We start from the raw sequence: 23,072 nt of genomic DNA, 5'->3' as shown, positions 1-23,072 counted from the left end.
CCATTTTTTTTACTAAAGGTGTTGGCTTGAAGTTTCGCTTCGGGGGTGATTGTCCCCTGTTCGCATTTGCTTGGATCATCCAACATTGACGTGCCAAGAACAATTCCATTTTCAAGGTGTTGTTTTGGAATATTGCACACTTTATATTAGCTTGTATATTGATCAATAGATGGATTGTGCTCCACAGTCATTGAGTTTGTGGTAGGACCGAGGCCTTTGTGGCCATGTAGGTCGTTTATATGATTGCTAGGAGTTTCAGGATAGTCCCCAATCCTGCTTACTTTGCAAGGTATTTAAGCATGCCGACCGTAAACTCAAAGGCATTGCATGCGCTGCAAATATTGCATTTTAGGGTTAGTAGTGCGTGTGATGGTTTGTGGGTGAAAGAATATGAAGCGAAAAGCAATCTGTCGGTGAGAATTATTTATAATAAATAGTATGATATAAGATTTTCAAATGTTTTTAAGAGAAAAGGGAAATAAATAAGACCAACACTTCTATTTTTCATAAACAAACATTTGCACATGTACATTCCATCCACAAATAGACGCCATAGATAAGCACTTCACATCATACAAAGACTCGCCAGAAATCACACGAAGACACAGCACGACCAACCGATACATGTGTAGGAGCGCGAACAAAGAGAAGACAAGTGAAGGCAGTCTTCATGGCTTAGCCTCCGGCTCAGGAAAGTGGAACTCGGGGATGGTAGGCATCTCGGGTTTTAGTGGTAGCTCCACCTTGGGAAGCTCAGGCTTGGCTGGAAGGTGCACCTCAGGGAAAGTTGGGAGCTCGGGCTTGGGTGGCAGGTGCACCTCCGGGAATGCCGGCAGCTCTACCTTGGGCAACTCAGGCTTAGGTGGCAGGTGCACCTCCGGGAATGGCGGCAGCTCGACCTTGGGCAGCGTTGGCAGCTCGGGCTGGTGCTCCTCACCTTTGGACGGAGCCATCTCCTCCTCTAGCATTCTTGCTGCGCTGCTCATGGCGACGGACGAGAGGAACAGTCCAAGGAGGAATACAACGGTGTTTCTCGAAGCCATTTTGCTGGACGCTTATGGTTGTTCTAGGCTTCTAGCTAGCTCTCGTGGTGCAATTTTGATGTGGGAGAGATAACATGTCTCATGTTCTATTTATAGAGTTCAACAATGCACACAATGTGAGGCTTTGCAACAAAGTTGGTCAACTACTGGTGTGCACTTCCAGGTTCATCTGTGCACTTTAACTTCTAGTCAAAGTTGCTTAGGATTTGGGTGAAGAGGGGCTGAGATAGTTCTCTCGGGCTGTACGGCTGCAGTTGAGGATGATGACCTAGCGATCATAAACAACCGCTAATTAGGCCAACTACTAAGACGATCAAAATGCCTTGTCAAGGAGAGATCATCAGATCGCAGAGAATACAAGCACGTACATTAGCAATGGTCGTTGCGGCTGTCAACCAGACTCTTTCCTTTTCTTTGTTCTCCCTCATCCGAGCTTGACGATCGGCGGGGCTCTGAGTGCTTATGCTATAATACTAGCACGTAAATGTTCGGTCATCATATTTTTCCTACATGTGATACAATTAGTCGAGGTAGTGAAAAGTTAAATCTACATCTTGTCTAGATGAAATATAATATGTTTCATCTAACTCCCACATTGTTGGATTTTACATGGAGATTCATGGATTTTTTTTCTTTTATTTTTTGTTTGGTTAATCAATTAGTGTAGAGTTTTCTTTTTGCAGGAAAAAATAGTGTAGGAGTTAGATGAGACTTCTCTGATTCTCATATGAGAATTAACAAAAAAGAAAATCCAAATATTTGAGTTCAATATTTGATCCAAAGCAAGTTTGGTCCGCACTACCACCTAGAGGTCCTAAAGTTGGTCGTTGCCTATTTGTCCCTATAACTTTTTTGAGCTTCAAACCCTGGTTATAGTTTGCTTGCTTGATCGCTTAACTAGTGATGTGTTCACGGTACCTGGCGTCTCAGTCAATATTTTGTAGAGTTGGACACTCGTAATGCGTTGGTTTGGTTGTTGCATTATTATTTCCTTTTGAACATTTGTGGTCGACATGTCAGTTTCATCCTATAGAACAATTTGAAAGTATTTGCCCACTGAAGTGAACACGTTCGGATGAAAGTAAAATGAAAGTTGTCTGACACCCCTCATCAACGTTGTCTATGTTGACACATGACACCCGGATCTCTGCCACATCCGCTCGCTCGATAGTAGTCATGCATGCACTAGTTAGCCGCTCTAGTGACACCCTAGAGACACCCTCTGGATCACTAGTGTTCAGACCGTTGACGCAAACATAATGACTACAATTTATGGGTCCTAAAATCAGGTACTAAAGCTAGGACGACTTAAGGTTGAAGAGAAAATGTATTTATATAATTTTATGTTTCATCGATGGAAAATGGATAGGTGAAAACGAAGCTTACGGTGAAAACTTAAAAGCACACATGCTTTTGAAATGCTCTTATGACCAAAGGGTGCGAAAGTATATTTCTCGTATATATACCAATATATTAGCACATCACTCACAACACTCGCTGGAAACAACAACTAAACAATCAGATCATCGACACAACACAGCAACAGGTACACGTACGAGCGAGGAAGAACGAAATAACAATGTTGGTAAGGGTGGTTCTCATGGCTTGACCTTCGGCTCCAAGAAGTGGATCTCGGGAACAGTGGGCATCTCGGGCATCGGCGGCAACTCCACCTTCGGCATCTCCGGCTTGGGTGGCAGGTGCACCTCTGGGAACGCTGGCAGCTCCACCTTGGGCAACTCCGGCTTGGGTGGCATGTGTACCTCCGGGAAAAGCGGCAGCTCCACCTTGGGCATCTCCGGTTTGGGTGGCAGGTGCACCTCAGGGACCGGCGGAAGCTCCACCTTGGGTAGCTCAGGATTAGGTGGCAGGTGCACTTCTGGGAACGGTGGCAGCTCCATCTTGGGAAGCGATGGCACCTCGGGCTGGTGCTTCTCCTTGGACGGAACGGTATCCTCTAGGATTCTGGCAGCCCCGCTCATGGCAACGCATGAGAAAAGAAGACCGAGGAGGAAAATGGCGGAGTATTTCAAATCCATAATTGCTCGACGTGTGCAGCTGCAGCACTGGCTAGCCTGGGCAGTGAGCAGTGCGGTTCGAGTGCGTGAGAGATAGCAGCTCCTACTTGCTACTTATAGGGTACAGAAGGCAGCATGCGCAGAGAGTCCGAAGCTTTGCAACAAGTTAGGTCATCTACTTGTATATATGCACTTTGTCTTGGAGTCTATTTCTGCTCAACGTTTGACTGTTTAGATTGTAGTGATACCATGTCCAGGGTAGGCAGTGGCGGAGGCCCCCGGTGGGCAAGGTATGGCGTCTGCCATACCTTAATTGGGTGCAAAACATTTTTTATATGTATGCATCTCAGTCTTGCCGGACGCTGGCTAAGCTAATTCGCTGGCTACGCTAATTAGAGTCGCTAGGAAAATCGCTAAAGATGCTGAGAAAAGGCCCGTTCGGGACTAATTAATGGGCCATTGAGGCAGTTGGGCCAAGAGCGGTTGAGCCAGCGCCCAACACAACGAACGGCACCGTACCTCTCGCGAGAGGACGCACACGCCCCACTCGACACTCCCAAACCTATCGCGGCGGCGTCGGCTGGCCAGGAGGATGCGGACCGGCAGCGTCGAGCAAGCGGGCGGGTGGGCGCTGCCGCGCAGGGCGCACTGCCCAGCGAGCGGCGGCTGAGGGTGAGGGCGGCAACAGCGACAGATTTTCCCCCAACATTAGAGATGATGTTATGTTTACTTATATATGAATGGGGCCAATTCGGCCAACTAGTCACAATTGCTACTACTGTCTACTGGGTGCAACAGCAACAGTTAAAAGGGCCTTCTCATCAATGAAAATCATTAAGACTGAATTGCGTAGCAAGATGTCTGATGGATGTCTTAATGACTTAATGGTGATTACATTGAGCGAGGGATCTTCAAAAGTATTCATCTTGGTAAAATTAAGGAAGATTTTCAGAAGGAGGGTAGGGCACTACCATTTCCTGTGTCTTCTAGACGCCACTGAAAGCTTCATTACCGGTATGTTTTAGGTTGTTTTTCTATTGAAAATTTGAAATATGTCTAAATTTTCATTGTATTTGTCTATTCGTTTGTAGTGTGCATTGTTAGTGTGTATTGCCTCTTTTGGTTTGCATCAAAAAAATTCTTTGCTTGAGACTTCGCTACACCTTAAATTTTTTTCGTCCTCCGCCTCTGAGGGTAGGTATGACGGTACAATAACATATAGCTGTTAGGTCAGCTGTGAAGACCAAATGTTGTGTCCAAGGATTAGGGGTGGGCATTTAAACCGAAAACCGAAGAACCAAACCAAAAGAACCGGGACCGGAGCCGAATAGACCTGAACCGAAAAAAATGATGCTAAATTCGGTCAGCAGTTGTAGAAAACCGAAATTGATTCGGCTAGTTCGGTTGTAACCAACGCATACCCGAAAGTACCGAGCAACCGAGAAAAATCAGGAAGAGGCAATCTCCACGTATCAGGCCCACAGCCCACTAGTCCATTTATCATGCACACGTGTCCATCAAGGGCCTTCACGTTTTCTCTAGAAAAATGTAGACCTTCACGTGGCTAGCCCTTGAGCCTTGAGTCCTAGGCTCCTAGCCGCCAGCCGCCAGCCAGACGACGAGGTCGAGGTGATGCTCGTCGCCACCACCGCTCCTGCTTGATCCCGACGACTAGCGCCGTGCATCTTCGCCCTCTTCCTCCCTCCACCTCAAATCTCCACCGGCTCTCTATCCCGGCCGGCCAACATCACGCCTGACGACCTGCATCTACAGACCGCCCGATCTCATCTTTGCGAGCGAGTGGCCGGCTAACCTGTCTCCAGAGATGTTACTGCAATTGCATCTCTCCCATCCCTTCTATCAGATGTGTATTTCTGATTTTTTTTTGTTGATAAGTTTTTGTTTCCATCAACGCTGGTGCATGTCTTCCTCCCATGCATGTTTGCTTACTTTGTGATCGGTGTATTCGGTCAGTAACCGAGTACCGAACCGAAACATCGGTGCACCGAATCATCGGTTAGCAGCAATTTAGAAGACCGATCGGTCACCATTTTGTGAGAACCGATATTAGTAGTAAACCGAGAAACCGAACCGAACGGTTCGGTCTAACCGAATGCCCAGCCCTACCAAGGATCCAAAAAATCTTATAACACAAGCAAGTACCTATATCATCAGCAATGCTCAAGTAAAAAAAAAGATAGCTTCTCATTGTGGGAGTCTACAGAGGCCAGAGGCCATAGCAGCAGGACCAAATCATTAATAGTACGTTTACAAAATGATTTGAGAAAATAGAACAAATGAGGAAATTAATGAGATTAATAGAATCTTAAGCTGTTCATGGATGCTACAACATCACATTCCCCATAATCCCCTGGATCTGTACCTCCCTCTCTCTCTCTCTCTCTCGCACGCACTTGTACCTTCCCCATAATCTCCTGGACTCTGTTACGTCTCTGATCATCAAATAAAAATGGAAAATGATTCAGGTGGCATCACATTCCCATAATCCCCCATGACCTTAAAAAAAGCAACATCACATTCCCATCAAACGATGATGGCACCAAATGAAACAACTATTCAGCTTGAATGTGAAGAGAACTGAATAATAGGTGCTAGCCCTTTTGTTAGAAGAAAAACATATGAGCTAATCTGAACAAGGTACATAGTGTATTCTATGTTTACCAGGTTTGCTAAACCACCACTAATAATCAGTTGAAGAGATTACAAAAATTCTCCCCAAAAAATGGAGATGGAAAGGAAATAAATTTTGTGCAGTTATGAAACAGAACCAATCAATGAATATACTTCCTCAGTTCTCGCAAGAGGCAAAACTGAGAGATAAAATAGAAAATCAGCACCAAAATGTGAAACGTGAATCAATATATGAATTGAAAAGCTATTTCTTTCTCTACTGCTATTTTTTCCAAAAGGAGAATTATCCCCGGCCTCTGCATCAAATGATGCATGCAACCATCTTTATTAAATTATTCAACAGAGTCGAGTGTGATGAAATAAATACAAAGATCAAACCAAAGCCACCATAAAGGCAAACAAAATCGCTACACCTACAAGTATAGATAGAGATGTGTCCTAGCTGTATCAACGGACACCTTAATCTAGTGGCCTCAATAAGCCGCTCGCTTGGCGCGCCGAGAGCACCAACCGGTCTAGGCGTCCCACAACGTGCACCGCATGCGCACGCTCTAGGAACCGCCGCCGTCCCATCTTAAGGAGGGATCATTGCATAGATCTTGTCATGCCCATCTGCCGCCGACGTCACCACGACGTTAGACAATGCCACCAGCCTCCACGCGTCCATCAAACCGCGTCTAACGCCTAGACTCGACTGCTCCACACGGTCGTGTCCCACCGTCTTCAATGCAGTAGACGCAACACCGCTCGACCTATTAGCCCCTCAAGTGAACCTCTGCTCTAAAACAATGCCCTCAGGAGGGAAAACGGCACCACATTCTCCATCATCCGATTTGGGAAACCCAGATCTAGGGTTTCCCCAGAACAGATGCGCCCTTCTAGGGGGCACACTATCTGCACCTGCGAACGAACCCAAACAGTGCCCACCATCACAACGCTCTCACGCAATGCCTTCAGGAAGGACACATCGCCTAGAACGCCGTCGCCGCCCATCGCAGTTAGGGTTTCACCCGAGAAGCAGTGAGGTGGGTAGAGGTATGGCGGACCCGAACGACGTCTCCAAGAAGAAAATCGGCACCCTCGGGCGGCATCATCGTCGTGGCCGGCCGAAACCGACCGGAGAAATTATACCTATATGGACTCCCACCTCCCGCTCCGTCCACAAATCGGTGACTGGCTAGGTAGCCAGCACGGCCAAGTGCTACAAGATTGGAACGCACCTAGACGGCCAAGCCCGAATAATCTTCTGGTGAAAAGTGTTGATAGAATGAATCGTGCATGTCGAGCAGAGTCTAAACTTTTCAAATGTTTTTCGTTAAAAGGGAAATACATTGATGTAAACATCCATCTGTTTTGTACATGTGCGTTCCATCTAAATAGATGCAATACGCACACAAATGACTCGTCGAAAATCTAGACTAAACAACCACACGAAAAACACAACACAAGTAACTGGTACATATATGACCACAAGCAAAGAGAAGACAACTGAAAACAGTTTTCATGGCTTAGCCTCTAAAAGCTTTTACAGTACATCCAAGATATATTAGCCATCCATTTAAGTGAATGAACGCCCCAGATTGATCAATACTACAACACAGTTTGGGTAGTATATTAAGACGGTAGGGGTATTTTAGGTAGTAATCGGTTAAAACTCAGCCAGGCCAAAGGACGCGCCGAAGTCAGGCGGACCAAGGAATTCTACGCAGGCGCCCCACGCTCAATACTAGGAAAAGGACTATAGGTAATATGGACATTAATGACGCACCATGTACGTGGTGCGCCACTGCGCCATTAGTGTCCTCATTACTAATGGCGCACCAGACACACGATGCGTCATTACTAGCAATTTTTTTTCCAAAACTATTAATGGCGCACCAGGGCACAGTGCGCCATTACTAGTTTTAACTAGTAACGACGCACCACACGCTCTGTGCGTCACTATTAACAATTTTTTTCTTTTTTTCAAAATTAGTAATGGCGCATCAGTGTGAAGTGCGCCATTACTAGTTCAAACTAGTAATGGCGCACCACAACCTCGGTGCGCCACTACTAACAATTATATATATATATATATATATATATATATATATATATATATATATATATATATATATATATAGCGTACATATAGCGTACATCAAAGTTGGCATGGTGTAGTCCCTGAGAAATACTCTCTTCGTTCCTAAATATAAGTCGGTTTGGAGATTTGAATATAAAAACTACATACGGATGAATATAGATTTGTTTTAGAGTGTAGATGCACTCATTTTAAGTCCGTTTTATAGAATCTCTAAAAAGATTAGATTTAGCCATTTAGGAACGGAGGGAGTACTCTAGTTTGCATGTCAGTCGATGTCATGTGTGAAACTTTCCATATTTCAATGGGTGTGAATCCAATAGTGAACAACACAGACTCTATCACAGGATTTTTATCGAACATGTAGACATACACACTTGCCGTCCAGTGGAAGGTCATACGATCATACGAACACAACAGCACACCACAACGTACGTACGCAAGGAGCATGGACGGCTCACATTCTCTCCGGAAATGATCGATTCCGAGTTCATGTCACGGCCCTCGTCCTTGATCATGGCTCATCGGCCTCCGGCTCCGGCTCGGGAGAGCTGAACCCGGGAATTGTAGGCATCTCGGGCATGGGCGGCAGCTCGACTTTCGGGAACGACGGGAAGTCCGGGAACGGCGACGACTCCGGCGCCTCGGCCGGGTAATTGTCCTCAGGCGACGACTCCGGCGCGTCGGCCGGGTAATTATCCTCAGGCGCCGTCTCCTCCAGGCCCCGTGCCGCGCGGCCCATGGCGGCGCACGAGAGCAGCAGCACGGCCAAGAGAAGAAGCGCGGTGCAGCGGGCGTTCTTGGAGGAAACCATGCCGAGTGGAGCTCAATCGGTCGGTTTCTTCTTGGCGTGTGCGCGTGGGCTGATCTCTGATGTGATGTTAGCTCTCCACTGCGCGCTCGATCGTACTTATAGGATGTGAGGGAACGAACGACGGTTCGTGAGCGTGTCCGCACCGCGCCGGTCAGGGCCTATGGGTTGGTGATCTGCCTGATTTTGCGGTTGGGTCCGGTGCGTTTCGGGAGGTTTTGCCGCATGTGTGTCTCGGGGTTTGGTTGGAAATCTGCCGGGAGATCAGCTTTGGTGAACGCGCCAATCAGTTTTTTTTTTGCGGGCATTCAGTTTGTTGCTTTTTTTTAGAGTAACCACATTTCATTGATCACAATTATGATGAATACAACGCACGCACACTGAACTGATCAGAAGGGTCAAGTGCAAACAAGTGAGCGCAGAAATTTGCAGAAAAAACAATATGATGAATGTCGCTCGATTCGAAGGAGAACCACAGCCCATGAGGGTGGGTCGATGAAGAAGCCATTGTGAGCCGTCCACGTCGTCGAGGCCAAGTGCTAGATCAGCCGCCTTCAAACCACAAGCCCAAATCTGGAACCACCATTTTCACTCGCCCACCGGTGACATCGCGCATAACGCCAGCCACTGGCCGAACATCTAAAATCGTCGACCAGAAAAATAGACGGGAGACGCCGCCGCCATGGACGCCATCGAGACGGGACTAGAGCCCGGGCATTATTCTTGGATGAGTCGTTGCCGTCACCGCCAAAAACAGCACCGCCACACACACTCTACTCACCGACGGCGAGCACACATATCCCCGAGCCACTCGACACCACCTGAAAAGACGCTGCCAAGATGGAGCCATGCCTGGGGAAAATTTATTCGACAAGACACCGTCGACTCCATGGATGCAACACTGCCAGACCTACCTATCCTAGACCTACCTACATGCTTGATGTGAAGATCCGGGGCTCCTCCATCCTCACGTTGTCGCACCGGCATACGGATGAAGGAGTCCACGGACACGCAGGCGGCGCATGGTTGGGCTGGACGTGCCCTTTTCTCTCCTCTTGGAACTGTTCTAGACGTATCCATTGTTCTTACGTCGATATCCAGCCCTAGCAAGGGGTTTCTTCTAATCTCGACAGAGACGAAAATGCTCTCTAATCCCAAGCTCACATAATATTAAAATTCAAAGCAATAATAAAATAATTCAAAATTTTCTCTTTTTTTGACAAACATTGATGAATGTTTGACCCGCGCGCAAAATTTCGTGATGAAATCTGGAGGTCTGAGAAAAACTATTGATACTCCAAGCATGTCATTTTGTCACCAAATTTTGCATGCATGTTAGAAATTCATCAATATTTATCACAAACAAATTCAGATTTTTTTTAATTTAGGGTATCGGCTTTTTCATGTGATGTCCATTTGCATTTTTAATTTGGCGCACTTTCAACCTGCCACCTCCAACTAGCATATCTAATATGTTCGAGAACTAGTTGGGTAGTGTCCATCCTAAACTTAAGGGCAATTACATGTGGGTTGTCTGTACTTTACTTTGGGTAATATGGAATTGTAATGATTTTGTCTTTAACATGTCTGAGCTCGAAAAAAGGGTGGTTCATTTTGAGAGCTACCGGATGGATTCTTACACGCTACATCCTCCCTTCTTCTCGTAGAGGTCTGGGTGTTCATGTAGGTTTTTGGTGCAACTGATGGGACATGGCCAAATATGATCCGTTCGGTTTCGATGGCGATCCAATAATAATTTATGTGATTGAGTCATGTATAATCTCATGATGGCTCGAATATTCACCTACTTATCATCGTGCTTTTTGTATAACACTATGAATATTTGCTACGTTTGATTATAATAATCATGATTGTGCATCGTCAATATGATGCAGAGGCTGAATAAAACTGTCCTTTTTGGAAAAAGAAATCACATTTTTTTAGAAAAGGAGGATTAACCCCGGCAGAATGATGCGTGCAGCCCCTTTATTTATTAAGCAGAGTATCCAAAAGTCTAAGATTCAGAACAAGCTCACTCAGAGCTGGAAAAATAATAAACAAAGTAAAAAAAATGCCATAACCGGCGAAAATATTTTAGCTAAAGCTCTTGTATGAACTATGTACAATTCTATTTTTTTATTCTATTCCGGAAGGCTTTTGTAATGTTGCTTAATCAATAAAATGCCGAAATTTGCTAAGAAAACGGAACGTGCTAGCGCTGCTCATCAGTCGCTCCACATTTGGGCATCAAGGATAATAGGATATACGAGAAATTTATCTGTCAACGCATTTATCAGCACACCCCACCCTTGTAGAGCTATATAAACATAGTTACTGATGTATATACATATATAATGCACATGTACATCCCGTCTAGGCACATACGCACGTAGACGTAGATCATGGCATTACTCACAAGTCACGAGTCGCAGGAACTCCACAGGATAACGTCGGCCGTACAGATCGGCACACTCTCGTTTGATACCTCAACTAAACAAGCACACGAACAACACTTCATACGTGCACGACACAACGAAGAAGTCCTCATGGATTGGCCTCCGGCTCCGGCTGCGGGAAGAAGAACCCGGTAAGGGTGGGCGTGCGCGTCGCCGGCTTCCACTGCGTCCCCGGGAACGGCGGCAGGTGCATCTCTGGGAACGGCGGGAGCTCGAACTTGGGCATCGGCGGCAGCTTGTAATCTGGCAGCCCCGGCACGGTCAGGTGTGGCGCGGACGGCGCTTCTTCCCTGGGCGGAGCCGTCTCGTGCTCCTGCAGCCTCCTCGCCGCGCTGCTCATAGCGACGCACGACAGGAGCAGCGCGAGGAGGAACACGAGTGCGGTGTTCCTCGAGGCCATGGTGGACTTCTGTTACGTGCAGCTAGCTAGCTAGCGGTACGTTAACTCTAGATATGTGTGATACTTACTGAGCAGGCGTACGTTGCGTGGTATTTGTAGGGTTGTAGTGGCTCTGCCGGGAGTCCTGCGATTTGGAACAAGGTTGGTCATCTGCACGTAGTCGGTTTGGTTAGACGATCGGTGTGCCTTTTCTAGCTTCAGTTCGATGCCATGGGTGAGAAAGGAGCGGCCGCGGGCAACGTGGATGTCCAGGGGAGCAGGTAGGACGAGTAGTTTTTCGAGAAGGGGCGCTTTATTACTTAAAAGGTTTAAGTAACATCCGGTCTCTGCATAACTAAGATGCACACAGTCAATAATGTCCTCACGACAAGCGAAAAATAAAATAAAAAAGGAAGGCAAAATACAAAGAAAAATGTATATTTGTATAGCGCCTAAACCGTCGGTGGCCCAATCCTAAGATCATGCTGCCACCCATATTGGGTAAAAATATCCCTCGCCGTAGCCTCCAATCGTATACACACCTCCGTAAACAGGTCTCGAATCTCCACTCATTGTAGAGAGGACCATAGACGAAGCGTCCCAGTACATCTGTAGATAACCTGCATAAGCGAAGTACTTTTATCGTTAAAAATCTTATCATTTCTACATAGCCAAAGCGACCAAATCACGGCAAGCGCTCCCACCCTAAGTAGAATTCTGAACTTGTGATCAATCCCATGTAACCATTTGCCAAATATATTAGCAACACTACAAGGAGGGTACAAGCCAGAAGCTATTTGGAGGACTGACCATATAGAACGAGCCAATTTACATTGGAAAAACAAATGTTTATTGTCTCATCATGCAGACAAAATACACATTGCGTACTTCCATGCCAATTCCTCTTAATAAGGTTATCTTTAGTAAGAATGACTCCGCGACGAAGATACCATGCAAAGATTTTATTCTTAAGAGGTATCTTCATCTTCCAGATCTTTTTATTATTATCAACTGGCACGTCAGACTGGATCAAAGCTCTATACATAGACTCCACTGAGAATTGCCCATTCCCATGTAGGTTCCAACGAAATAAATCGGACCCCTGTGACAACTGTACCGTGGATAATCGTTGAAGTAATATGTTCCACGATAGAAGTCTAGGTCCAATTAAATCCCTTCTGAACGTCACATTGGGCGGAAATGATTCCAAAGCCTTGGCAATAGTATCACCCTTGTGACGTACAATATTGTATAGAGCTGGATATTGTTCCCGGAGAGTAGCATTACCTAACCACTTATCCTCCCAAAATCTAATTTCCGAGCCATTCTTAATTGAGAAGGACCCATAGCGAAAGAAATATTTCTTCGTTGCCATTAATCCCGCCCAAAAATGAGAGTCCCCAGGCTTCCAGTATACCTGGGATATCGCCTTTGAACCCACGTATTTTCTCCTAAGGAGGGTTTGCCATACACCATCTTTGGTCAACAACTTAAATAACCATTTGCCAAGGAGGGCCCTATTCTTAACCTCAAGGTCATGAATTCCCAACCCGCCTTGGTCCTTGGGACGGCAAACCACACTCCATTTAGCCAGCCGATATTTCTTTCTCTCGCTATCTCCTTGCCAAAAGAATCTTGATCGGAAGTAATCCAATCTATGTAAAACTCCTTTCGGCAATTGGAAGAAGGAAATCATATACAGTACCATGTTACTTAGTACTGAATTTATGAGGACCAACCTCCCACCCAGATATAGCAGTTTACCTTTCCAACTGCTAAGCCTTTTTTGTAGTCTCTCCTCGACGTGTTTCCATTCAGCATTTGTGAGTCTTCGATAATGTATCGGTATACCCAAATAAGTGATCGGAAACTGGCCCAACCCGCATCCGAACAGGTCGGCATACAGATGGGCCTCGTCTTGAGCCTCGCCAAAACAAAACAATTCACTTTTATGGAAATTTATCTTAAGCCCTGAGAGTTGCTCGAATGCTGATAAAATTAATTTCAGATTTCTTGCTTTTTCGAGGTCATGATCCATAAAGAAAATCGTATCATCGGCATATTGAAGGATAGAAAGGCCACCATCCACTAGATGATTCACTACCCCATCAATTTGGCCATCAACCTTGGCACGCTCAATCATGACCGCTAACATATCCGCCACTATATTGAATAGCATGGCCGATATTGAGTCACCTTGTCGCAATCCTTTCTTTGGTTGGAAATAGTTGTCAACGTTATCATTGACTTTAATGGCAACACTACCTCCAGCCACAAAACTATGGATCATTGCGCGCCACTCTGCAGAAAATCCTTTCATTCTGAGAGTCTGTTGAAGAAAAGACCACTTGACTTTGTCATAAGCCTTTTCAAAGTCAATTTTAAGAACCATCCCATTCAGTTTTTTCGATGCAATTCATGAACTGTTTCGTGAAGGACAACAACCCCATCTAGGATGTTCCTGCCTTGCATAAAAGCAGTTTGAGAAGGACGAACCACATGTTCAGCAACCGAATTGAGCCTAATAGTCGCTACCTTAGTGAAGATTTTAAAGCTAACATTAAGGAGGCATATTGGACGATATTGTTGTATCCTTTCAGCCTCATTAACCTTAGGTATTAAAATAATTTCACCGAAGTTTAAGCGAAACAACTCTAGTTGACCAGCATGAAGGCAGCCAAACAAGAGTAGGAGATCATGTTTGATAACCTCCCAAAAGTTCTGGTAGAACTCAGCAGGAAAACCATCTGGACCCGGTGCTTTGTTATGCTCCATTAGGAAAATACCTTTCTAACTTCCTCCTCAGAAAATGGAGCTGTTAGAAGGCTATTTTCCGCATCAGAAACCTGGGGGATGTCATCTGTCCGAGACTCATCCATCGAGAAGTTTCCTTCTTGAGGAGTCCCGAATAGATTTTTATAATAACTAGTGATATAAGACTTAAGTTGCTCATGCCCTTCAATCATGCCCTCCTCCTGTTGTAGGGAATGAATAAGTTTCTTCCGGTGTCTACCATTGGTCACACCATGGAAATATCGCGTATTCGAATCACCTTTGAGGATAAACTGAGAGTTCGAATGTTGGTACCACTTGAGTTCCTCCTCGCGCAACATGCGAGCTAACTTGGCATTTGATTGACTCTTGATCTCTAATTCGAGTTCAGAGAGAGCTCTAATCTCTGCCAAAACTTCTAAATCATCAATAATGGATGAAAGACGAAGCTTCTCCTTTTTGAGGATACCCGCAGTGTGCCTAGCCCAACCATGAAGGAACTTACGTAATGCACGCATTTTGTTGTTCCATTTGTGTATTGGGGTAGGCCCGACAACCGGTTTATCCCACACCTCCTTGACCATTTCATAGAATCCATCTCGATGCAACCAACCTAGTTCAAACTTGAACTTGCGTCGGTGTTGTGGATGTGGCGATCCAGTGGTTAAGAGGATGGGTCCATGGTCTGAGATAGCCTCTATACGAGGAAGAGCGCGAACAGAAACCATAGGGAATTTGGATTCCCAGTCGGTATCCATTAAAACGCGATCTAGTTTCTCATAAGTTGGCTCCGGAAGACTGTTCGCCCAAGTGAACTGTCTTCCAATCATTGAAACCTCTCGCAAATCTAGACTGTCTACGACAGCATTGAAAAGGAAAGGCCAGTGATTATCAAACCTACCTCGGCTTTTCTCACTTGGAAATCGTAGCAAATTAAAATCCCCACCAATAAGAATGGGGTAGGGATTATCTTTCGCTACATTAACCAGTTCACGGAGAAAAACGGCCTTGAGTTCATCCTAGGATGCCCCATACACGGCAACGAGGGTCCATGTGAAGTTGTCAGCTTTGTTTCGGATATGGCGTTTAATATGAAACTCTCCTTCCGAACTAGCCAAAACATCCATAGTCTCTGTGTTAACGCCGAGTAAAATGCCCCCAGAACGACCTCGAGGTGGTCGTGAAATCCAGTTATAATCTATCCCGCCAGAAAGGCGGTTAAGCAGACTTACTGAGAAATCACGTCTTCCCGTTTCAGATAAAGCCAAAAAATCTAAATTGTACTCCCTATTACATTCCGCAATGAATAGATGTTTAGCCAAGTCACCAAGACCTCTGCTATTAAAGAACATGCCATTCATGAAGAAACAATAGGAGATTTAGAAAATTTCGCCCTTTTAGAGGGTTTACGACCTTTTTTCGACCGATCAGACTTGGATTTACGACCGGAAGCTGTAAGCTCAATCAATGAACTAAGCCCGGGTTCCTCCAAACCCACGTCTGAAACCTCCCCTACTACATGAGCGAGTAGCTGACCATCTGATGTGGCATGCAGCTCCTCCTCATCTAGATGTGAGATAAAAAATTTGCTAGAAACTCGTGGAGTAACCTTCAATCGGTCATATTCCAAATGTCTCAAAGAGTTTGCGGAAACAGAAATATCATTCTCATTATTTCCTAGACTAACACCCACATTATTTAACTTAGCAACAATGGATGTAGTAGAAAAAGATAAAAATGATTTGGGCGATGACGAAGTACCTTGGTTGTCAAGGTTCTGCACAGCTTTACGCCGCATAGCCTTGTTCAAAGAGTCCTCGTCGGTGTCCGTCCTTCCATCATCGGCCATCGCATGACGGCCACTTCGGCGTGTGGATGTCACCCCCGGTGAAGGATGTCGCGCATGCACTGCTGCCAGAGGAGGGGATGAGGGTGGAGTAGCAACCCCCTCCCCGGCAATCTCGACCACCGGTACACGTGGCGCCGCTGCCAAAGATGGCCTGACTGCAGGCATGGGTGAGGCGAACACGTCCGGCTCTACCTGAGATCCAAGAGCAGCAGACTGAGACTGAGCAGCAGCCGTAGGTTCAACTATGCATGGTTGCACACCCTGGGGTCGACCTTCACGTCCAAGCCCACTAGAAGCATGCATGTCTAGCTCTACGTGAGCTGCATGCTTGTCTGCCTCAACCAAAGCCATGGGTTGCCGGCTCACCACAGGCGTGATCGGATGTCCCGCTATGCCTCCGGCGGCCTGCACTGGCTTGAAGACGGCCGGCTTGGCTGCCGCCGTCCACGTCGGCGGCGGCGGCTGCGACGCCACCTTCGCAGCAGGTTGTAGGTGCACTGAAGAAGATTCCGTGCGCCCCGCCAAGCCGCCGGTGGCTTGCACCGACTGGAGGGCAGTGGACTGCGATGATGCCGGCTGAGAATGCGGTGCCGGCTGCGATGCAAACAAAGCACACGGTGAAGAAGTTGAGGACGACTCCTGTGTATGATCCCGCGGCGATCTTTCGAGAGAACTACTCAAAGTGGAGTTGACTCTAAGATTCGCGACAAGCTCCATGCCTCTTGGCGTCTGCGGCGAAGAGTTAAACAGAGTGACCGCCCAAAGCATAGGACCACCTCTTGTTGCACCACCAGAGCCAGCACTCGACAGTTCCCGGCGTTGAACTTGAGTCACATGAGTGTTATCCTTCGGGGCTGAACTAGACGACGGATGGTTCGACGGATTTCCATTGTGTTCCGAAGTGTCCATCTCGTCATCCTTCTCCTTAGCGCCGCTATCATCGTCAGCATCATCACCCTTGCGTCTCCAAATGAACGGGACAAAGTCAGGGTCTGGAATGTATCCTGCCGGCTCCCTCCTGAACGTGAACGTGTAGCCCTTGAGCTTAACCACCACATCTGAAGCAACAAAAGGCCCAGCGTCGTCCTTGTCCTTTGACAAAATCTGAGAGTTAGTCATACCCACGAGAATACGAACAACTCCACGGCGACGCAGGCTAATAAGATCCACGTCCAAGGTCTTGCCCATCAAAGTACCCACAGCCCATAAGCCCCAAAAATGGCGCACCGTATGAGGAACCCCCTCGACACGGAGCCAAATCTTCTGGAGCTCTAGCTTATGTGGGACCTCCTGAGACCTCCATGCGGTAACGCTCATCTGAGAATTAACAGACGGGACGATCATCTGTATACCATCCACCCTGTCCAAGTCCTCGAAAGACGGAAAGCTAACAAGGTATGCATCATGCCCGTGTTGAATAGCCTCCCACTTCCATTGATCATGTACCGGGCATCTCCTGGCAATCTGGCTCTCAAAGATACTAGACGGTACCATTAAACCGGTAACCTGAACTCGGGCGATCGGAGACTGTGTTGGTGCTAAGTGATCTTTCACCACGCAATCAGGCAACTGGACAAAGTACGTCTCCTCAACACCAACTCCCGAAACAAAAGCATTGGGTCTAGGGAGTTTGAGAACCGGACACTGCAGCGTTGGATGAGCGATTTTGTCACAAATATAACAGTAGTGTTGCACAGTGCAATCCTTCGCTGCATGCGTATCAACCACACACTTCCAGCAATGTACCCCTTTCTATAGCCTTGTACTTCGGCGTCGTATCCACCTGCACATCAGACACTGGAGCAGCCAACGGTGTGACATCGGGAGTAGCAGACCCCTGTGGCGTATTCTGCACAACCTGTTGATATTGCCCGTGCTGATATGATTGCATGTGCTGCTGCGGTATGGATTGCTGCTGAAATTGTTGTTGAACTGGCACATGCTGCGGGGGGTGATGAAAACCATGTTGCAAATCTCCACCAGCATGGTGTTGCTGCTGCTGAGGCGGCTTCTTCTTTTTTTTTGCATTTTTGAGCCGGCTGAGCCACAACCCCACCGGAATGGAATAGCGGAGGGGCGGATACCCCGGTTGGCGGAACCTCGTACATGGACGGTTGCCCTCCGGCGACGACTGTACCGTATGTCAAGGCGTATTGCCCTCCCTGGCCGTATCCAGGGGGCTGCTGTAGTGGTGGGCCATAGCTGTACACCGGTGCCGAACCCCGCTGCTGATGTGGAGGACCGGAGTATCCCGGCGCCTGAGCCGGAGGACACGAAGGAGCGGGAGTCGGCCCCACGATCAGAGGGGCACGAGGGTTTGGCCCTCCCGAGGCTACGGCACCACGCGCCGTCGGAGGAACGCCCGCCATGGGGCGCTGGAGCGTCGCCGCGACCGCCGCGTAGGAGCGGGCAACGACCCCGGCGCTTGGGGGTGGAGCTGGAGTTGGAGTCGGCGACTGTGCGGTGTGCAGAGGTTCGGCGGCGGACGAGGGCGACGATGAATTGAGCGATGGAGTTGCTGTGATCGCGGTCTGCTGATTAGGGAAACCTGCCCAGATCGCCCGCATACGCGGCTTCAGAAAGGCCCAGGAAAACACTGCCTGGCTCGTCTCCGTCATTGCATGCATGGGCCCAAAGCCCGAGGCCACATGAGTTTCAATTCCCGGTGATCTCGGCCCCGAACCCGGCTCCCGAACGACCTCAGATCCCGGCGAAGTTTCCGTCGCCGGCGTACACTGCCGATTTGCCGAGGTGGGGCTCCGCCTGGCCGCGTCCAAGAACTGCCCCAGCACCGGTGGAGGCGTCACCCGACGCGCGACGACAGGGGTCCTCGCCAAGCCCCCATACGCGGCGGCCGGGTCATCCTCAAACCGGCCGGCGTCAACACAGGCTTGCGGCCCACAAACTCCGGGGCCACCGATCCCGACGGCGACCTCGAACCTGCGATCTCCGATCCCTCTGCGTCGTCGATCCCCGATCCATCAGCAATCAAAGACTCCCTTGGCGACACCGGCGACCGATGCTCCCAGAAGCGAGACGCCGGCGTCGGGAAGCCCGCATCGTTCCAGAACTCCTGGACCAATTCCGCCTCCGTTTTCTTCTTCCGGCGATCCACCGTGGTCCACTTCCCACATCCAGCATCCTCCCGAAGCACTTCTAGTGCTAGCTGCACGCCGACAGCCTGCGCATCCTCCTCGTCGGAGGACTCAATTTCCGATCCCAGGCAAGAGAACCTCGAACCAGACGAGACCTCCGTCGCCGGCGGGGGTGCCAGGGTCAGACGCCTGCCCCGCATAGTCCGCTAGACGAAAGATTTCTTCTCAGGACCAGTAGTTGTGATTAGGCCGACTGTTCAGATGAAATGGTTTCTCCAAGGAACTCCAGCTCGTGGAAGAGCACGCAAGTGCCAACATGACCTTTGACCCCAAAACGAGTTACTATAGAGCTAAGAACGATGCACTGGAAATTAACAGCCGTACGTGTTGCATTTCCCAGAGGTGACTGCGTACAGTGTTTCTTTTCCCTGTTTCGATTCATTAAGAAAAGGAGAATTGCTTAATTAATTAACGAAAAACTGAGCGAAAACTATCACAAACCTCTAAGTGGTACACATAAAATACCCCACATACAATACTACATGAAAGGCCTCGTCAAGGTAGCACATTGACGTCATTGTCAATAATGTGACTGCTTGCTTCTTGGTTACCGGCCATTACCACTAATTGTTAAACGTAAATGTGTGTGTTGTAGAACGTACTTAACATTTTGTGAAGCATTCCTAGAAATAAAAACAAAATAAAAATAAAAATGGTGAAGTATCTAGTTCTAAAGGCGGGTGACTCCTGGTCATGCTGCCATAGCAACATTAGATAACTCGTGTTGCTCTCACCAAGGGCAACCCAGAAGAAACCCTAGTCACCGTCCTTCACCTCCCCATCTCGCTCCATCTGTACCTCATCAGTGTCGAAGGGTGAGCAAAGCCCACATGATGTTGGCAATTATAGGGCTGTTTTTCCCTCTCTAAGCATGGAGTGGCTCAAGACTGCTCGGCTGCACACGGATGAGGGTCCGATTGCAGCGACCCGCCGGCATGGAGGCATAGTAGTTGAGGTGCGGTGTTCAAAGGTGTTAGAGGGATTGTTGCGTTACCAGCTATAATGAAGGTGCGGCGGCGGGCTCTCTAGGCTTGCAATGCAACACAGGATCGATGGCGTGATGGCACGGCCGTGGTGGTTAGATGTGCGTGGAACCGCGAATTTGCAGGTCGACGGGCATCGCTTGTGGCAGCTGGCCGGATGTGGCTCGGCCACAGAGGAACTAGGATCAAGCAGGCCATGACGTCTGTGTGGCACATACGGTGACGAAGGCTTCTAGGTGACGTTGTGGTGGGCATGTCTACCGGCGAAATCTTCTTTGGCCGTTGCCTAATTCTATGGGAGCAGGCTAGTAGCCTGGACGGTGATATTGGCAATTGACATGCAGGTTGTAAACCATCCTAGTGAAAACCATGATTCACCATTGGCTAGACCAGGCAACGCCGACGCCCGCATGCCATTTTTTTTACTAAAGGTGTTGGCTTGAAGTTTCGCTTCGGGGGTGATTGTCCCCTGTTCGCATTTGCTTGGATCATCCAACATTGACGTGCCAAGAACAATTCCATTTTCAAGGTGTTGTTTTGGAATATTGCACACTTTATATTAGCTTGTATATTGATCAATAGATGGGTTGTGCTCCACAGTCATTGAGTTTGTGGTAGGACCGAGGCCTTTGTGGCCATGTAGGTTGTTTATATGATTGCTAGGAGTTTCAGGATAGTCCCCAATCCTGCTTACTTTGCAAGGTATTTAAGCATGCCGACCGTAAACTCAAAGGCATTGCATGCGCTGCAAATATTGCATTTTAGGGTTAGTAGTGCGTGTGATGGTTTGTGGGTGAAAGAATATGAAGCGAAAAGCAATCTGTCGGTGAGAATTATTTATAATAAATAGTATGATATAAGATTTTCAAATGTTTTTAAGAGAAAAGGGAAATAAATAAGACCAACACTTCTATTTTTCATAAACAAACATTTGCACATGTACATTCCATCCACAAATAGACGCCATAGATAAGCACTTCACATCATACAAAGACTCGCCAGAAATCACACGAAGACACAGCACGACCAACCGATACATGTGTAGGAGCGCGAACAAAGAGAAGACAAGTGAAGGCAGTCTTCATGGCTTAGCCTCCGGCTCAGGAAAGTGGAACTCGGGGATGGTAGGCATCTCGGGTTTTAGTGGTAGCTCCACCTTGGGAAGCTCAGGCTTGGCTGGAAGGTGCACCTCAGGGAAAGTTGGGAGCTCGGGCTTGGGTGGCAGGTGCACCTCCGGGAATGCCGGCAGCTCTACCTTGGGCAACTCAGGCTTAGGTGGCAGGTGCACCTCCGGGAATGGCGGCAGCTCGACCTTGGGCAGCGTTGGCAGCTCGGGCTGGTGCTCCTCACCTTTGGACGGAGCCATCTCCTCCTCTAGCATTCTTGCTGCGCTGCTCATGGCGACGGACGAGAGGAACAGTCCAAGGAGGAATACAACGGTGTTTCTCGAAGCCATTTTGCTGGACGCTTATGGTTGTTCTAGGCTTCTAGCTAGCTCTCGTGGTGCAATTTTGATGTGGGAGAGATAACATGTCTCATGTTCTATTTATAGAGTTCAACAATGCACACAATGTGAGGCTTTGCAACAAAGTTGGTCAACTACTGGTGTGCACTTCCAGGTTCATCTGTGCACTTTAACTTCTAGTCAAAGTTGCTTAGGATTTGGGTGAAGAGGGGCTGAGATAGTTCTCTCGGGCTGTACGGCTGCAGTTGAGGATGATGACCTAGCGATCATAAACAACCGCTAATTAGGCCAACTACTAAGACGATCAAAATGCCTTGTCAAGGAGAGATCATCAGATCGCAGAGAATACAAGCACGTACATTAGCAATGGTCGTTGCGGCTGTCAACCAGACTCTTTCCTTTTCTTTGTTCTCCCTCATCCGAGCTTGACGATCGGCGGGGCTCTGAGTGCTTATGCTATAATACTAGCACGTAAATGTTCGGTCATCATATTTTTCCTACATGTGATACAATTAGTCGAGGTAGTGAAAAGTTAAATCTACATCTTGTCTAGATGAAATATAATATGTTTCATCTAACTCCCACATTGTTGGATTTTACATGGAGATTCATGGATTTTTTTTCTTTTATTTTTTGTTTGGTTAATCAATTAGTGTAGAGTTTTCTTTTTGCAGGAAAAAATAGTGTAGGAGTTAGATGAGACTTCTCTGATTCTCATATGAGAATTAACAAAAAAGAAAATCCAAATATTTGAGTTCAATATTTGATCCAAAGCAAGTTTGGTCCGCACTACCACCTAGAGGTCCTAAAGTTGGTCGTTGCCTATTTGTCCCTATAACTTTTTTGAGCTTCAAACCCTGGTTATAGTTTGCTTGCTTGATCGCTTAACTAGTGATGTGTTCACGGTACCTGGCGTCTCAGTCAATATTTTGTAGAGTTGGACACTCGTAATGCGTTGGTTTGGTTGTTGCATTATTATTTCCTTTTGAACATTTGTGGTCGACATGTCAGTTTCATCCTATAGAACAATTTGAAAGTATTTGCCCACTGAAGTGAACACGTTCGGATGAAAGTAAAATGAAAGTTGTCTGACACCCCTCATCAACGTTGTCTATGTTGACACATGACACCCGGATCTCTGCCACATCCGCTCGCTCGATAGTAGTCATGCATGCACTAGTTAGCCGCTCTAGTGACACCCTAGAGACACCCTCTGGATCACTAGTGTTCAGACCGTTGACGCAAACATAATGACTACAATTTATGGGTCCTAAAATCAGGTACTAAAGCTAGGACGACTTAAGGTTGAAGAGAAAATGTATTTATATAATTTTATGTTTCATCGATGGAAAATGGATAGGTGAAAACGAAGCTTACGGTGAAAACTTAAAAGCACACATGCTTTTGAA

General features: G+C 47.3%; 6 protein-coding genes across 6 annotated transcripts; all 6 read right to left on the bottom strand.

The window, feature by feature from the left end:
* Window positions 1–479: 479 nt before the first annotated feature.
* On the bottom strand, window positions 480–1,109 carry LOC125541271 (uncharacterized). The gene has a single exon (XM_048704725.2). It carries the CDS (start codon window positions 1,041–1,043, stop codon window positions 669–671), a length of 375 nt encoding a protein of 124 aa, XP_048560682.2. The 5' UTR covers window positions 1,044–1,109; the 3' UTR covers window positions 480–668.
* Window positions 1,110–2,461: 1,352 nt separating this feature from the next.
* Window positions 2,462–3,143, bottom strand: LOC147984311 (uncharacterized). The gene has a single exon (XM_087543480.1). The coding sequence runs from the start codon at window positions 3,080–3,082 to the stop codon at window positions 2,642–2,644; it is 441 nt and encodes a 146-aa protein (XP_087399606.1). The 5' UTR covers window positions 3,083–3,143; the 3' UTR covers window positions 2,462–2,641.
* Window positions 3,144–8,071: 4,928 nt separating this feature from the next.
* Window positions 8,072–8,667, bottom strand: LOC147984310 (uncharacterized). Its single transcript, XM_087543482.1, has one exon. It carries the CDS (start codon window positions 8,605–8,607, stop codon window positions 8,308–8,310), a length of 300 nt encoding a protein of 99 aa, XP_087399608.1. The 5' UTR covers window positions 8,608–8,667; the 3' UTR covers window positions 8,072–8,307.
* A 2,259-nt stretch (window positions 8,668–10,926) lies between these two features.
* LOC125541290 (uncharacterized) lies at window positions 10,927–11,523 on the bottom strand. The gene has a single exon (XM_048704737.2). It carries the CDS (start codon window positions 11,458–11,460, stop codon window positions 11,149–11,151), a length of 312 nt encoding a protein of 103 aa, XP_048560694.2. The 5' UTR covers window positions 11,461–11,523; the 3' UTR covers window positions 10,927–11,148.
* Window positions 11,524–11,919: 396 nt separating this feature from the next.
* Window positions 11,920–18,687, bottom strand: LOC147984309 (uncharacterized). The gene is made up of 3 exons (XM_087541044.1): window positions 18,023–18,687; window positions 15,973–17,447; window positions 11,920–12,059 (listed from the first exon to the last, which is right to left on the bottom strand). Exons 1-3 carry the CDS (start codon window positions 18,685–18,687, stop codon window positions 11,920–11,922), a joined length of 2,280 nt encoding a protein of 759 aa, XP_087397170.1.
* Window positions 18,688–21,090: 2,403 nt separating this feature from the next.
* On the bottom strand, window positions 21,091–21,720 carry LOC147984308 (uncharacterized). The gene has a single exon (XM_087539732.1). It carries the CDS (start codon window positions 21,652–21,654, stop codon window positions 21,280–21,282), a length of 375 nt encoding a protein of 124 aa, XP_087395858.1. The 5' UTR covers window positions 21,655–21,720; the 3' UTR covers window positions 21,091–21,279.
* Between the last annotated feature and the right edge of the window lie 1,352 nt (window positions 21,721–23,072).

Source organism: Triticum urartu, chromosome 2A (genome assembly GCF_056163025.1).
Source record: "Triticum urartu cultivar PI428250 chromosome 2A, HENAU_Tu73, whole genome shotgun sequence".
Lineage (NCBI taxonomy): Eukaryota > Viridiplantae > Streptophyta > Magnoliopsida > Poales > Poaceae > Triticum > Triticum urartu.
The sequence above is the reverse complement of the archived record's forward strand: the minus strand, read 5'-3'. Positions and strand labels throughout refer to the sequence as shown.

Coding starts and splice junctions, on each gene's coding strand:
- LOC125541271 (XM_048704725.2), bottom strand. CDS start 1,043: ATGGCTTCGAGAAACACCGTTGTATTCCTCCTTGGACTGTTCCTCTCG.
- LOC147984311 (XM_087543480.1), bottom strand. CDS start 3,082: ATGGATTTGAAATACTCCGCCATTTTCCTCCTCGGTCTTCTTTTCTCA.
- LOC147984310 (XM_087543482.1), bottom strand. CDS start 8,607: ATGGTTTCCTCCAAGAACGCCCGCTGCACCGCGCTTCTTCTCTTGGCC.
- LOC125541290 (XM_048704737.2), bottom strand. CDS start 11,460: ATGGCCTCGAGGAACACCGCACTCGTGTTCCTCCTCGCGCTGCTCCTG.
- LOC147984309 (XM_087541044.1), bottom strand. CDS start 18,687: ATGCATGCAATGACGGAGACGAGCCAGGCAGTGTTTTCCTGGGCCTTT. Junction 17,448..18,022: donor TGGTGGAGATTTGCAACATG/GTTTTCATCACC, acceptor ATACCTTGTTAG/CTTTCCGTCTTTCGAGGACT. Junction 12,060..15,972: donor GCAGAACCTTGACAACCAAG/GTACTTCGTCAT, acceptor TCGCTTATGCAG/GTTATCTACAGATGTACTGG.
- LOC147984308 (XM_087539732.1), bottom strand. CDS start 21,654: ATGGCTTCGAGAAACACCGTTGTATTCCTCCTTGGACTGTTCCTCTCG.